This window comes from Littorina saxatilis, linkage group LG3, assembly GCF_037325665.1.
Source record: "Littorina saxatilis isolate snail1 linkage group LG3, US_GU_Lsax_2.0, whole genome shotgun sequence".
Taxonomy (NCBI): domain Eukaryota; kingdom Metazoa; phylum Mollusca; class Gastropoda; order Littorinimorpha; family Littorinidae; genus Littorina; species Littorina saxatilis.
The window spans coordinates 30774405-30788729 of NC_090247.1; the positions used below are offsets into that span (position 1 = coordinate 30774405).

At 42.7% G+C, this 14325-nt stretch overlaps 1 protein-coding gene across 1 annotated transcript; it reads right to left on the bottom strand.

The window, feature by feature from the left end:
- Window positions 1-904: 904 nt before the first annotated feature.
- Window positions 905-14071, bottom strand: LOC138960908 (betaine--homocysteine S-methyltransferase 1-like). Its single transcript, XM_070332542.1, has 7 exons — window positions 13931-14071; window positions 7671-7861; window positions 6361-6555; window positions 5893-6004; window positions 3716-3894; window positions 2963-3044; window positions 905-1540 (listed from the first exon to the last, which is right to left on the bottom strand). Exons 1-7 carry the CDS (start codon window positions 13950-13952, stop codon window positions 1254-1256), a joined length of 1068 nt encoding a protein of 355 aa, XP_070188643.1. The 5' UTR covers window positions 13953-14071; the 3' UTR covers window positions 905-1253.
- Between the last annotated feature and the right edge of the window lie 254 nt (window positions 14072-14325).

A 14325-nucleotide genomic window follows, 5' to 3' on the forward strand; every position in this document is an offset into this window, starting at 1 on the left:
CTGTTGAATTTCTTTGAAACTTTCTGGATCTTATGCTATGGCTACATACGAAAAATACTTCAAGAACATGTTCTGATCGTCACAGGTATTTGTTAAGAGTGTATGGGCAAAAAAAAAAAAAAGGTCTGTTTACGGTAACCCGACCGACCCTATTTTTTTCGCGCGACCCTAGACATTTTTTTGGCATTTGGGGGAAAAAAAAATAAAAATAAAAAAATAACGTAAAAATATGGTTTTTTGGAAAAAAAATAAAAATAAAAAAAATAAAAAAAAATTCCCGACCTACCGACCCTATTTTTTTGGCCTATGTTACCGTAAACAGACCTTTTTTCTTTTTTGGCCATACAATCCTCCCTGGCCTCAGTGGAGGGGACACAGTAGTATGACGGCATAATTGCGACACATGTTTGAATAAATTGCCACGCGGCTCCAATTACACGGGGGTTGAACAAACAATGAGAACTGGTGCTACAAATGGTTACAAGTGTACTGTAACGTAATGTTGTTGAACCCTATTGTGCGTGTGTTCCATAAAAATAGTATTACTGTTTTAGTCAACAAAAGTCTCATTGTCCTGATTTCTGCACACCTCCTAAGAGGCTGAAAATAAAATCACCAAGGTTTTCGCTATTGACCCATTGACCTGTGGGACTGGGGATCTTCTTTCCAGTGCTGGTTTGAAACACTTGTCACAGGGACGAAAGAAAACTGTATTCACACACTGACACACACACACACACAGCGCACACACACACATACACACACACCGCACGCGCGCACATACACACACACATACACACACACACACACACACACACACACACACACACACACACACACACACACACACACACACACACACACACACAGCCTCTTCCGAGTAACACACATACGTACATATGTGTTAGAATTCATAATTGTATTATTGGCAGAACTCACTGAGTTTGATTGACAAAATGATCATTCGCTCGTGGCAATCTACAGACTGTCCAGACAAGCTGACACACCTGTTTACACACCAGTTTACCAGAAAATACAATTATTTGTTATAATTAAAAAAAAACTACACCTAGATGTTCACAAAACTTGCCGTTTCTTATTCACAAAACCTACACATCGATATTAAAAAAGCCTGCACTATTCACAAAACATACAGCTTGATAATTTTTTTTTAAACAAAAAAACTACAGCTTGTTATTCACAAAACTTAGATCTTGTTATTCACAAAACCTGTACTTTGTCGATCACAAAACCTAGACCTTGTTATTCAGGCTAACAGTTTCAATGAGTCCTTCCTGGTAGTATTTCTTGAAACTGGGATCCGATCCAAACACGTAGTGTTGACTCATATCCGGAGAGTATTTGCTGGAAGGCGGTGAACGGCCGTATCCTTCTGCCAGGACGCGCATGAAGTGTGAAGAGTTTCCGCAGCAAAGACCCGCGTACTGGACACCCATTGCACGACATGCACGTGCGAATTCTCCAATCTCTGTCCGACTGCACAAATGTGCTGGCAGGTCAACTGGGAACTCTCTTCGTCCTGAAATTATGCATGCAATCGATTAAGATTTAATTTCTTTTCACGTTAGAGATGATGTTCATCGTCAGCATTCCTACCAAAATGAATGCGAAATAAGCTTGTACTGTTCTTTTCGAGGTCTAAACTCTCTCTCTCTCTCTCTCTCTCTCTCTCTCTCTCTCTCTCTCTCTCTCTCTCTCTCTCTCTCTCTCTCTCTCTCTCTCTCTTTCCTACTCTGTGTGTGTGTGTGTGTGTGTGTGTGTGTGTGTGTGTGTGTGTGTGTGTGTGTGTGTGTGTGTGTGTGTGTGTGTGTGTGTGTGTGTGCGGCGATAGCGTTTTCGTATACATGTTCATGGTGATTATTTATTGTCAGGTTGAGATAATGAAGTATTGTGATGTATTGTATTGTATTGTAATAAAATGGATTGGATTGGATTAGATTGCCTTGTAGATTTGGTCAATTGGTGGGAAAGGTTTCGCTCGATGTGTTTGTTTGTTTGTTTGTTTGTGTTCGCATATAGATCTCAAGAATGAACGGACCGATCGTCACCAAACTTGGTGAACAGGTTCTATACATTCCTGAGACGGTCCTTACAAAAATTGGGACCAGTCAAACACACGGTTAGGGAGTTATTGGTGGATTAAAATTATACAAGGACTTATAGAGGAACATCTTAATGGTCAAAGGGAAATAACCATTCTCACTCAGTCACTGCCACCAACTGAGAAGGTTATTTCCCTTTGACGGGGGTGTTTTTCCTACCTCGTAGGAATTTCTTGTTGTGTTTGTGTTCAGAATAAAGCGAGATAATTCTTTACACGAGACTTGCAGATAAATGTCTATATTTTTAATCACAAATGTTGTTTGATGCCGGTGTATCGCCGACATTAACTTTGAAACATCTCTAAAGTTCCCGTCATTTCGGCAGAAAGATCGAACACCTTGTGTGTGTCGGTCCATGTTAGCGATTTTTGGGGTATATTTCCCATCCTCAGACTGTCATCAGTAGTAGGACGGGTAGGATGGCTTGGGCCTAACATAAATGGATGTGTGTGTGTGTGTGTGTGTGTGTGTGTGTGTGTGTGTGTGTGAAGGAAAGGGAGGGGGAGACTGAGAGGGTTAGGGGAAGTGTGTGTGTGTGTGTCGGTGTGTGTGTGTGTGTGCGTGCGTGTGTGTGTGTTTGTGTGTGTGTGTGTCGGTGTGTGTGTGCGTGCGTGTGTGCATGTGTATGTGTGTGTGCGCGTGTGTGTATAAGTGTGTGTGTAAGTGTGCGCGCGTACTTGGAACATGCGTTCGTGCGTGCGCCTATGGTTGTGTGCGCGCTTGTGCTTACCTTTGTCTATACGTCGGTCTGTTTGTCTGTCTGTCTGTCAGTTTGTTTGTTTGCTTGTTTGTTTGTCTGTCTGTCTGTACGAAAGGCGCATTCCCACCATTCTGCTTACCTGTGATGGGGTCTTTGAGGGACTGCATAGTAGCACACTCTTCAAAAGTACGGTAAGGTACTGGAAGACAGGCGATAGGACCCTGTAACAGGTAGAAATACATTGAAACAGTTCCCTCCTTTCTGCAGACATACACATTAACACGCGCGTACACATACAAATTCAAAGAGAGAGAGAGAGAGAGAGAGAGAGAGAGAGAGAGAGACACACACACACACTCACACGCACGCACGCACACGCACGCACGCACGCACGCACGCACGCACACACACACACACACACACACACACACACACACACACATCTCCACTGTACCTCACAACGAGGGAAGTCAACGAAGCAGCTAGTCTACGTTAGACCTGATGCCTTTTTGCATACATCTATACATGTGCATGCCCATTACCGGTAGCTCAGTTGGTAGAGCACTGGATTTGTGATCGGAAGGTCGCAGGTTCGAATTCGGGCCGGGACGGACACGGGTCAACTTTATGTGCAGACCCAGAGACGGAAGCCATGTCCCACCCCCGTGTCATCACAATGGCACGTAAAAGACCTTGGTCATTCTGCCATAAGTGCAGGTGGCTGAATACACCTAAACACGCAGACACCTGGGTAGCGCGACACCGTTGCTGCTAGCTTTCCACTGGGAGGAAGCGACCCGAATTTCCCAGCGATGGGACAATAAAGTAATGAAAAAAAAAAAAAATACCATTAACCCCCATGACAATTTTGATTTCTTATCTTGCCCTGTACCTTGCAAGCCCGCCGGACCTCAGTCATGAGAGGCAGAATGGTCTTAGGCCCTCTGTGACAGTTGAGACCCACCACGTCCGCCCCTCCCTCTTCTAGCTGCCGACACGCCTCCCCCATGGGCACGCCATCGTACGTCTTATCCGTGGCCTGAGGGGCGAGTGTCACCACTGCCGGCAGACCTGGGAGACACATTATTCTTTGTGATTTTTGTGTGAATTCTTTGCGATTTTTGATTGTGAATTCTTTGTGAACCTACTTGGCTCGCTGATTTTGTCGACACGCCGCTCCAATGGGCACGCCATCAAACATCGTACCAAAGAGACACATTTTTCAAAAGGAATTCAAACCAACTTGGCTTGCTGATGCTGTCGGCACGCCTCTCCCTTTGCCTTCGACAAACACGGGGCGTACCGTTTAAAACCATCCCAGCTACTTATGCGTTGCTAAATTGGAACGAAATCTCTATTAAATGATATGTGGCAAGCTGGTACATGTAGTTTGTGAAATAAATGTAACCGAGTGCCGGTGTGACGTTTTCATCTTTCGCCGTGTTGATATTTCGCTTCTCGGCCTCGTTGATCTAGTATAAACTCTACACTGAACAAAAAACACCCTTCGATAGTACTGATGAGCGACCTTGTGTACCTTACATTCATGGGGCCAAATTTGTCCAACCAATTTGTTTTATTTAACTTAGAAATTTGATTCATCCTGAAATGTTTCCTTCTTACTCAAGGGACGTAACCACTCAGTACACGTTTTCGAAGAATTCGATTTTGGGGTTGAAATCTATTAAATTTTACCACCAATTTTCTTCACATGCAAGAAACTGACATGCTTTTCGTCCTTAAATAATTTCACTTCTTAATTTTACCAGGAAACAACATTTCAGTCTTGAGTATATGTCGAGGGGGAAATAATTATGTACACAGGCGAAAGATGAAATCGTGACACCGGAACACAACAATCACCTTTGGAGGCGAAGTCCAATCAAACAGGATTGAACATTTTAGGGCTAATTTCTTTGCCCTATAAACACTGTTTTGGTTACGCTAATGAAACCAAGAACACACAGGAAGACAGCAGCCGCCAGACCCCATCACAAACAGAACTCTACAATCCACAGGTGTCCAGCCGGCGAGCTATAAATAGCTCGCACTCAAAGGCCAACAGCTATGCAGAGCCTGCTGTGAAGGGCGACGGTAGTCTAATACGGAACGTGGATAGTATCAACTGATGCAGGAAATTGATGCATTCAGAACCAAGAATTTGATGCATCATTTTCACAAAAGGATGCATCATTTTCAAAAAGGATGCATCATTTTCCAAAACTGATGCATCCGATACGAAAATGATGCATCCTTTTAGAAAATGATGCATCATTTTGATGCATCATTTTGATGCATCATTTTGATGCATCACTTTCGGTTTTGTATGCATGCGAATTATCATTAATTTCCGGTCTTTCCGTAAGAAATGCCTGAGCACGGAAAAACTTGAAATGACATTTTGACGAATATAAACAGATTGGTTAGATAAAACAAAAATAAACGTACAACATACCATTAAATAGGGAACAAGTCAAAGTCACGGCATTATGCATTTTAAGGCATTTTTTGTTTTGTTTGTGGTTTGTCTTTTGTGCACACGAAGTTTTGAGGGTCGACGCCCTTGACCTTCGACTCAAACTTTCGTTTTCCGACGTTTTCAACATGGCCGAAGAAGAATCGTTTTTGACTGGTGTTCGGCGAACCTTTTCTTATTGTGCAAATGTTTTGCGATCGGGATCTCACACACAAGAAGCCCTTGAACGGTAAGTGTTTTTTGAAATGTAAAGTGTATGTCTGTCTTAATGTTAACCCTCAGTTGTTGAGTGTTGACGTGACGCGCTGTGGGGGAATCACCGGCGGCGAGTGATGCATCCAAACGATGCATCAAATTCGTGGTTTTGGATGCATCAATTTCCTGCATCAGTTGATAAAAATAGCTCGTTTCGCTTCGTATTCCGGTTCAAATTTGGCTTTTTGTTTGGCACTTTCCGGGAAAACCCGAAAATTCTGATGTATCCAAACGATGCAGGAAATTCGTTTTGGATGCATCAATGTCCTGCATCAGTTGATACAATCCGCGTTCCGTAGTCTACCTGTCACATAAACATATGATATGCGTTGACAAACCTTTTCCGTATTCCTTGATGGCCTCCAGGGCTACCTTGGCTTCCCCCAGCTCGCTGAAGGTCTCGGCCACGATGAAGTCTGCTCCTTCCTGCACTGCCCACTCTATTTGCTCCTGAAGTCATCATCATCATCATCATCATCATCATCATCATCATCATCATCATCATCATCATCATCATCATCATCATCATCATCATCATCATTGTCGTCGTCGTCGTCATCATCATCGTCGTCGTCGTCATCATCATCATCATCATCATCATCATCATCATCATCATCATCATCATCATCATCATCATCATCATCATCATCATCAAATTGTTCATGCTGCGGCACTGAAACCGACCTACTGACCCAATTTTGTGTGTGTGGCCTTGTCATCGAAAACAAACATTGTTTTGCCTCATGATTTGCTCGAAAGGCCTTCCCTTCCTTTTACCCGATCTGCATCATAATGTATTTCTGTACCTTGAACATGGCGCGCGTCTTAGCAACGGCCTCCTTGTCGCCTCGCTGGAAGATGGTGGTGTTGCAGATGTTGCCGGCCATGAGGGTACCCGTCTTGTCGGCCACTTCACGCGCTATGCGCAGCGCGCCCACGTTGAGCGGCTCCAGAAGGTCCTCTTTGCCGATCAGCCTCATCTTCTCCCGATGCCCGTAGTACTGTGGATGTCAGCAAGTTGTCATGGTTCTAGGTTTTAGTTGGCTTAAGGCCCATAGGGCGTTTAAGCTAACATATCACACAGCTAAATAACACACACAAAATGTGAAGGTATGTAGTCGAGGGTCATTAGAGCTGACATAACATACAGCTAAATAACACACAAAATGTTAAGGTGTGTAGTCCAGGGCCATCAGGGCTGATGTGCGCGAGGCGAAACTAGGTGATTCCGACTTGTTGGGAATAAGCCGCGGGTCACGGTCTGATAAGTTGAAATCATTACAAAATCTCAATTTCAACCAAACCGATCCCGTGGCTGCGCACCACCTATGTAGGTGGCACATAGTTTCGCTTCGTGCATACCAGCCCTTGGGAGTATATGCCACGACATTTTGCTCTGCATTGCCTCTAGGGGTTAGTGTTGCAAGCACGTTTTGTGCACTTTAATATGTCTTATTAATAAGTTCATCGTATATTATGATGTAAGCCATGCCTGTTTGTAAACGTGTTTGACATAAATGGCACAAGTCCCAGCACTCACAGAATGCGTCAAGAAATTTTGAAAACTTTCAGGACAGGTATACAGGAGTCGAGTGTAGAGACTCTTGTCCGGAATAAACTGCATTGATGGTACAATTTATCTCGACTCTTGCATACCGGCCCAAATATCTACTGTTTGAAGTTTATATCAGAACATCAAATGTGACTCTCCACCACGGAATGAGTCGCATGTCACCTTTGCATGATTTTCATATATTTACATTTTCCTAAATAATTTTGTATGCTCTATCCAGTGGTGAAAACCGTTTTAGAAAAGAGCGAAAACTGTTTGAGTTATAAGCCTGTGACTAAGGTGACCCACAGGCTGTTACCAGACACTCCCCAGACACTCGCGCAGAACCGCGCGAGGTGACATGCGACTCATTTCGTGGTGGAGGGTCACAAATGTCTACTATATAGAGACTCTTGTCCGGAATAAACTGTATTGATGGTACAATTTATCTCGAGTCTTGCATACCGGCCCAAATATCTACTGTTTCAAGTGTATATCAAATCTTCAAATGTCTGCTGAATAAGTCTGAAATCATTTTCGGCCATATAATAACCTTCAACATACCGTGAAAGCCAAGACAACGTCACTTCCTGCGTGAACAAACTCCTCGTGGAGACTGCGCACCAGATCCGGGTGTTTGAGAACCACTTCCGGTACAAAGGCCCCGGCCTTCAAGTAGCCTCGCCTCTCAAACTCAAACAGGTAACCCTCTGCAACAAGCACATTTTCCCCGGCAGTCAACCGCTCCTTCAGACCTGTGTAAAACAAAGTAAAAAGACATTAAAATCGGTTGCAACGATGTACCGTGTGTGTGTGTGTGTGGTGTGTGTGTGTATGTGTGTGTGTGTGTGTGCGTGCGTGCGTGCGTGCGTGCGTGTGTGTTAATGTGTGTGTTTGTGTGTGTGTGTGTGAGAGAGTGTGTGTGTCACGGTGAGTTTGTGTGTGTGTGTGTGTGGAAGTAGGTAAGGCCAAACAAACAAAAAAAGTCTGTTTACAGTATCCCGACGACCGACCCTATTTTTTCGCGGGACCCTAGACTTTTTTTTTTTGGCATTTGGGGGGGAAAAAAAATAGAAGTCCGGTTTTTGGCAAAATAACTGAAAAAATATGTTTTATTTGGAGAAAAAAATAATAAAAAATCCCGACCTACCGACCCTATTTTTTTTGCCTATGTTACCGTAAACAGACTATTTTTATTTTGTTTTGTCTAAAAGTACTGTACAATTTGTCATTCATGGGGTACAACTCAGCAGCACCTCGGAAGACCTTTATGTTGAGTACTGTTGCCCCTTTGTAAAGTTAGGTGGGTTTTTTAATTCGAAGGGCTATGTGGGTGTGTTTAAAATATGCAGTTTGATGATTCTTTAAAAATAAAAACGAAAATATATACAAGTAAACAAACAACTTACCACATAACATCGACGACCAAAGCAAAAGCAAACACACACACACACACACACACACACACACACACACACACACACACACACACACACACACACACACTGATTCACACACACACACACACACACTGATTCACACACATACGCGCGCCGATACACCTACACTGCAGAGACAGTCTGAGAGAGGGTGGGGCGCGAAAATACAACGACGCACATGAACGGAGTTTCACGGTGTCAACTATCTGTTACCACTCTAAGGACACTATATAATTTAATCTGTCAGCCTAAAGTTCGTGAAAGCCTCAGTGGCCTTAGTATAATTATTATAATTTATGCCCGATTCCGATCCATAGAACGTCACTCTTTTCATGTGACCCCAATTTATATAGTAGCAGGTGTACGCAGTGTTTCATATGCGGGTTTGTGCACAACGCACCTATAGCTTCTTCGCGAGTGTCAGCATTTTGATTACATCGCTCAACGGCTATTGCCAGTTATCTCTCTGACCGGACGCAAAACTCCTACGCTAATCTATCAAAACAAGTTATCTCCCTTATGTTGTTTGCGAGCCGTGTTCGCGAGACAAAAATAGTTGCAGATTGGCCGACTTCGATAGTGATCTCCGTTCTGTTCTTCACAGTTATGATAAAGACATCGTTCTAAGGTCAAAACAAGTCGAAATTTTGGGACTGCTGCCGGAAGGAGACCGTAATATATGGTTGCATCACTACAGAAAAAATCGTCTGCTTCAGCGAACGCCGAAACCAAACAGTTGATTATCACGTGACACTTTTGCCATATTTCGAGTTGTTTGCACAGTAAATACAGCCGCGAAAATATAGCTCCCTTGAAACTGTCTTACAAATCAATTCCTTTGTAGTTTAAACATTAGACAACACCATGAAAAATCATTATCGACGATCGCGAATCTGCCTATATCAATAATACATTACAAAAAGCTCTAAATAATTATGTTAAAACAAATCGGTTTCCAACTCAAGGCATCCTGTCAGGGAGAGAATGAGCCGAACTCATTTTGACCTGAGGTCAGGATGGAGTGTCAGATGCATGTACACACAAATACGTCAAGGTTGAACGCACATGTTAAAAGGGGTGAGTTTGAAGGCATAGTCCTTCACATGTAAACGATTCGGCTTACTATCTCAGTTCTGGCCAGGCTTTTACATGAGTAACCGGGCGGGGATGTAGCTCAGTCGGTAGAGCGCTGGATTTGTATCCAGCTGGCCGCTGTCAGCGTGAGTTCGTCCCCACGTTCGGCGAGACTGAGATTTATTTCTCAGAGTCAACTTTGTGTGCAGACTCTCCTCGGTGTCCGAACACCCCCGTGTGTACACGCAAGCACAAGACCAAGTGCGCACGAAAAGGATCCTGTAATCCATGTCAGAGTTCGGTGGGGTTATAGAAACACGAAAATACCCAGCATGCTTCCTCCGAAAGCGGCATATGGCTGCCTAAATGGCGGAGTAAAAACGGTCATACACGTAAAAGCCGTGGGAGTTTCAGCCCATGAACGAACAAACAAACATGAGTAACCGCCTTTCCTCCACTTGCACACATAGCAAACATTATAATAAACAACCTGTACGCTTTTTAACTGACACTAGGTCAATAAGGGTCGGTCTACCCCCCAATTAATGTCGAACAAAAAGAGACCATAATTTTTAGGGTGAGTTTTTTTTTTTGGTACTGTGCATGTATTTTCTTTTTGTATTGTTCGTGCACTTTCGTACTTCGCACGTTTTTGGTACTTTTTATATTTAGTCAAGTTTTGACTAAATATTTTAACATCGAGGGGGGAATCGAGACGAGGGTCGTGGTGTATGTGTGTCTGTCTGTGCGTGTGTATGTGTGTGTGTGTGTGTGTGTGTGTAGAGCGATTCAGACTAAACTACTGGACCGATCTTTATGAAATTTGACATGAGAGTTCCTGGGTATGAAATCCCCATACGTTTTTTTCATTTTTTTGATAAATGTCTTTGATGACGTCATATTCGGCTTTTCGTGAAAGTTGAGGCGGCACTGTCACGCCCTCATTTTTCAACCAAATTGATTGAAATTTTGGTCAAGCAATCTTCGACGAAGCCCGGACTTCGGTATTGCATTTCAGCTTGGTGGCTTAAAAATTAATTAATGACTTTGGTCATTAAAAATCTGAAAATTGTAAAAAAAAATAAAAATGTATAAAACGATCCAAATTTACGTTCATCTTATTCTCCATCATTTTCTGATTCCAAAAACATATACATATGTTATATTTGAATTAAAAACAAGCTCTGAAAATTAAATATATAAAAATTATTATCAAAATTAAATTGTCGAAATCAATTTAAAAACACTTTCATCTTATTCCTTGTCGGTTCCTGATTCCAAAAACATATAGATATGATATGTTTGGATTAAAAACACGCTCAGAAAGTTAAAACAAAGAGAGGTACAGAAAAGCGTGCTATCCTTCTTAGCGCAACTACTACCCCGCTCTTGTCAATTTCACTGCCTATGCCGTGAGCGGTGGACTACGAGTGTACGGTCTTGCTGCGTTGCATTGCGTTCAGTTTCATTCTGTGAGTTCGACAGCTACTTGACTAAATATCGTATTTTCGCCTTACGCGACTTGTTCTTGTCTTTCTGTTTCTTTTTATATTTAATCAAGTTTTGACTAAATATTTTAACATCGAGGGGGAATCGAAACGAGGGTCGTGGTGTATGTGTGTGTGTATGTGTGTGTGTGTGTGTGTGTGTGTGTGTGTGTGTGTGTGTGTGTGTGTGTGTGTGTGCGTGCGTGCGTGCGTGCGTGCGTGCGTGCGTGCGTGTGTGCGTGCGTGCGTGTAGAGCGATTCAGACCAAACTACTGGACCGATCTTTATGAAATTTGACATGAGAGTTCCTGGGATTGATATCCCCGAACGTTTTTTTCCTTTTTTCGATAAATGTCTTTGATGACGTCATATCCGGCTTTTCGTGAAAGTTGAGGCGGCACTGTCACGCCCTCATTTTTCAACCAGATTGGTTGAAATTTTGGTCAATTAATCTTCGACGAAGCCCGGACTTCGGTATTGCATTTCAGCTTGGTGGCTTAAAAATTAATTAATGACTTGGGTCATTAAAAATCTGAAAATTGTAAAAAAAAAAAAACATTTATAAAACGATCCAAATTTACGTTCATCTTATTCTCCATCATTTGCTGATTCCAAAAACATATAAATATGTTATATTTGGATTAAAAACAAGCTCTGAAAATTAAATATATAAAAGTTATTATCAAAATTAAATTGTCGAAATCAATTTAAAAACACTTTCATCTTATTCCTTGTCGGTTCCTGATTCCAAAAACATATAGATATGATATGTTTGGATTAAAAACACGCTCAGAAAGTTAAAACAAAGAGAGGTACAGAAAAGCGTGCTATCCTTCTTAGCGCAACTACTACCCCGCTCTTCTTGTCAATTTCACTGCCTTTGCCATGAGCGGTGGACTGACGATGCTACGAGTATACGGTCTTGCTGAAAAATGGCATTGCGTTCAGTTTCATTCTGTGAGTTCGACAGCTACTTGACTAAATATTGTATTTTCGCCTTACGCGACTTGTTTGTTTCGTACACATACTTGTTTAACTGTGCATGTTTAATTTACTATGTATCTATTCTTTGCACTGTACTGACGTGCTAGTACAATAGATATATGCAGGACTCCCCACAAACCCTCCGCATAGAGGGTCCCGGTACCCCCTACCGCTCCCATGGGGTCGCCTTCACGCGGCGGGAGTTTCCACAGAGCTACCCCACCCCTTTACTTCTCTTCTTTTGTCTTATTTCTGCCTTACCAGTCCTTTCACCTATATTTCCTTCCAAGAAAACTCTCCCTACTATTCCCTGCAGTTTTCCAATTCTTTTCTTGTTGTCTTATTTCTACCTGACTGGATCCATCACCTTTATTTCACTTACCAAAAGTCTTCTTTTCCACATCCTTATTTCTCTGCCCCCCGCATGTCGTAAGAGGCGACTAACGGATTCTGTTTCTCCTTTTACCCTTGTTGAGTGGTTCTTGTATAGAATATAGTCAATGTTTGTAAAGATTTTAGTCAAGCAGTATGTAAGAAATGTTTAGTCCTTTGTACTGGAAACTTGCATTCTCCCAGTAAGGTCATATATTGTACTACGTTGCAAGCCCCTGGAGCAATTTTTTAATTAGTGCTTTTGTGAACAAGAAACACTTAACAAGTGGCTCTATCCCATCTCCCCCCTTTCCCCTATCCCATCTCCCCCCTTTCCCTCGTCGCGATATAACCTTCGTGGTTGAAAACGACGTTAAACACCAAATAAAGAAAGAAAGAAAGAAAGAAAGGTACCCTCTACCTTTATGTATAGGGGTATCTTGGATTCCCTCAGAGAAACATCAAGGGTTTCACATTCTTGTTTTCGGAAGGCACGTAGATTTCTCTTGTACACAGGATCTTTGGCACACTCATGTCAATGTAACACCGACTTTTGGAAGATCTCTGAGCCCTTCAAAAAACTATTATTTGTATGTCAATTAGATTATCTCTGTAAACTTGATTCGGTAAATTTTCTGAAAACAGAACCGACGGTACGCATGATAACGGAATAGTTAAGGCCCGTCCAGACACTCCCGGCAGACCCTGTCCACATTTGACTTATGCTCAAAACGGCGCGCCGCAGCGTGCCATGATCGCGAAGCGTTATTTGCAGAAGAATAGCGCGTGTTCTAATTTCTATGACACAGACATAGAACGACGGAAATTTGACCAATCAGAGCAAACCAGAGCGATGACGTCAGCCGCTCGCGGCGCGCCTGTCGAATGCAACTGAACCTTCTTGTCAGGTGACCCGCTTGACTGATACCGCGTTGTGAAAAGAATCGTCGATGTGTGGCCACTCGGCAAATCCTGCGCGACGCACAAAACGGCCTGCGGCGCATAGAGCGTAAAGCGGCGGCCAAGTCTGGACAGGGCTTTAGTGTGTCCCGGGACCTGCTCTTTTCAGCCGGGTTTACTTCGTCACGGAGCCCCTGCATGAATATCTATACAGTACGTTTTTTAGGCTTCTTGTGCGTATGTTACAGGCTGAAAGTTTCCAAGAATAAACATGATTCTGACTTTTTTCTTTAACTAAAGAAATATAACTTGTTTGGGCATCGTATAGTGGTTTTTAAAAATTCGATTAAATGGCTTTTTCTTTCGTTCTCATGCTGTTCTTTCTTGCGTTTTAGCATTTACTTTGTGTCCTATCCTAACATCAAGTAATTTGTTCCCATAAAAGAAAGGTTGCCTCCATCGTTTTGCCACGCTTGCATTTGTCAGTAGTAAACACACGAGTTTAGAATGTGCATCAGACCAAAAGTAAATATACCAGCAGCGGTAAAACTGCAAGTAATGTTCTTACCTCGTTTGTCTAGTGATGACATGCTGAGACTGAAGAACTCTTCACTTTCTAGGTCTGTGCAGAACAGCAGCTTTGATACGCACGTAGGTATTCTGATTTTGAAATGTTTAACGAGAGTATATGTATACCAGCAAGCTGCAAGGAGAATGATATAATCCCACCAATGCAGTTGTGCGGCAGCTAGGTCAGTGTGCAACTCTTAAAGGCACAGTCCCTCCCGCGAAAGAAAAATAGGCTCACCATCTCAGACCTGGTCGGATTTTTCCGTGGGACAAGAACAGCCTTTTAATTCAATTAATATTTTGTGTCACTGAGTCTCGGTTGGTTCGTGGTTTGTACTGTATCTTCCTTCCCGTGTAGACTAAAACATGCCCATAGCTCTGTCTAGGCTTGTG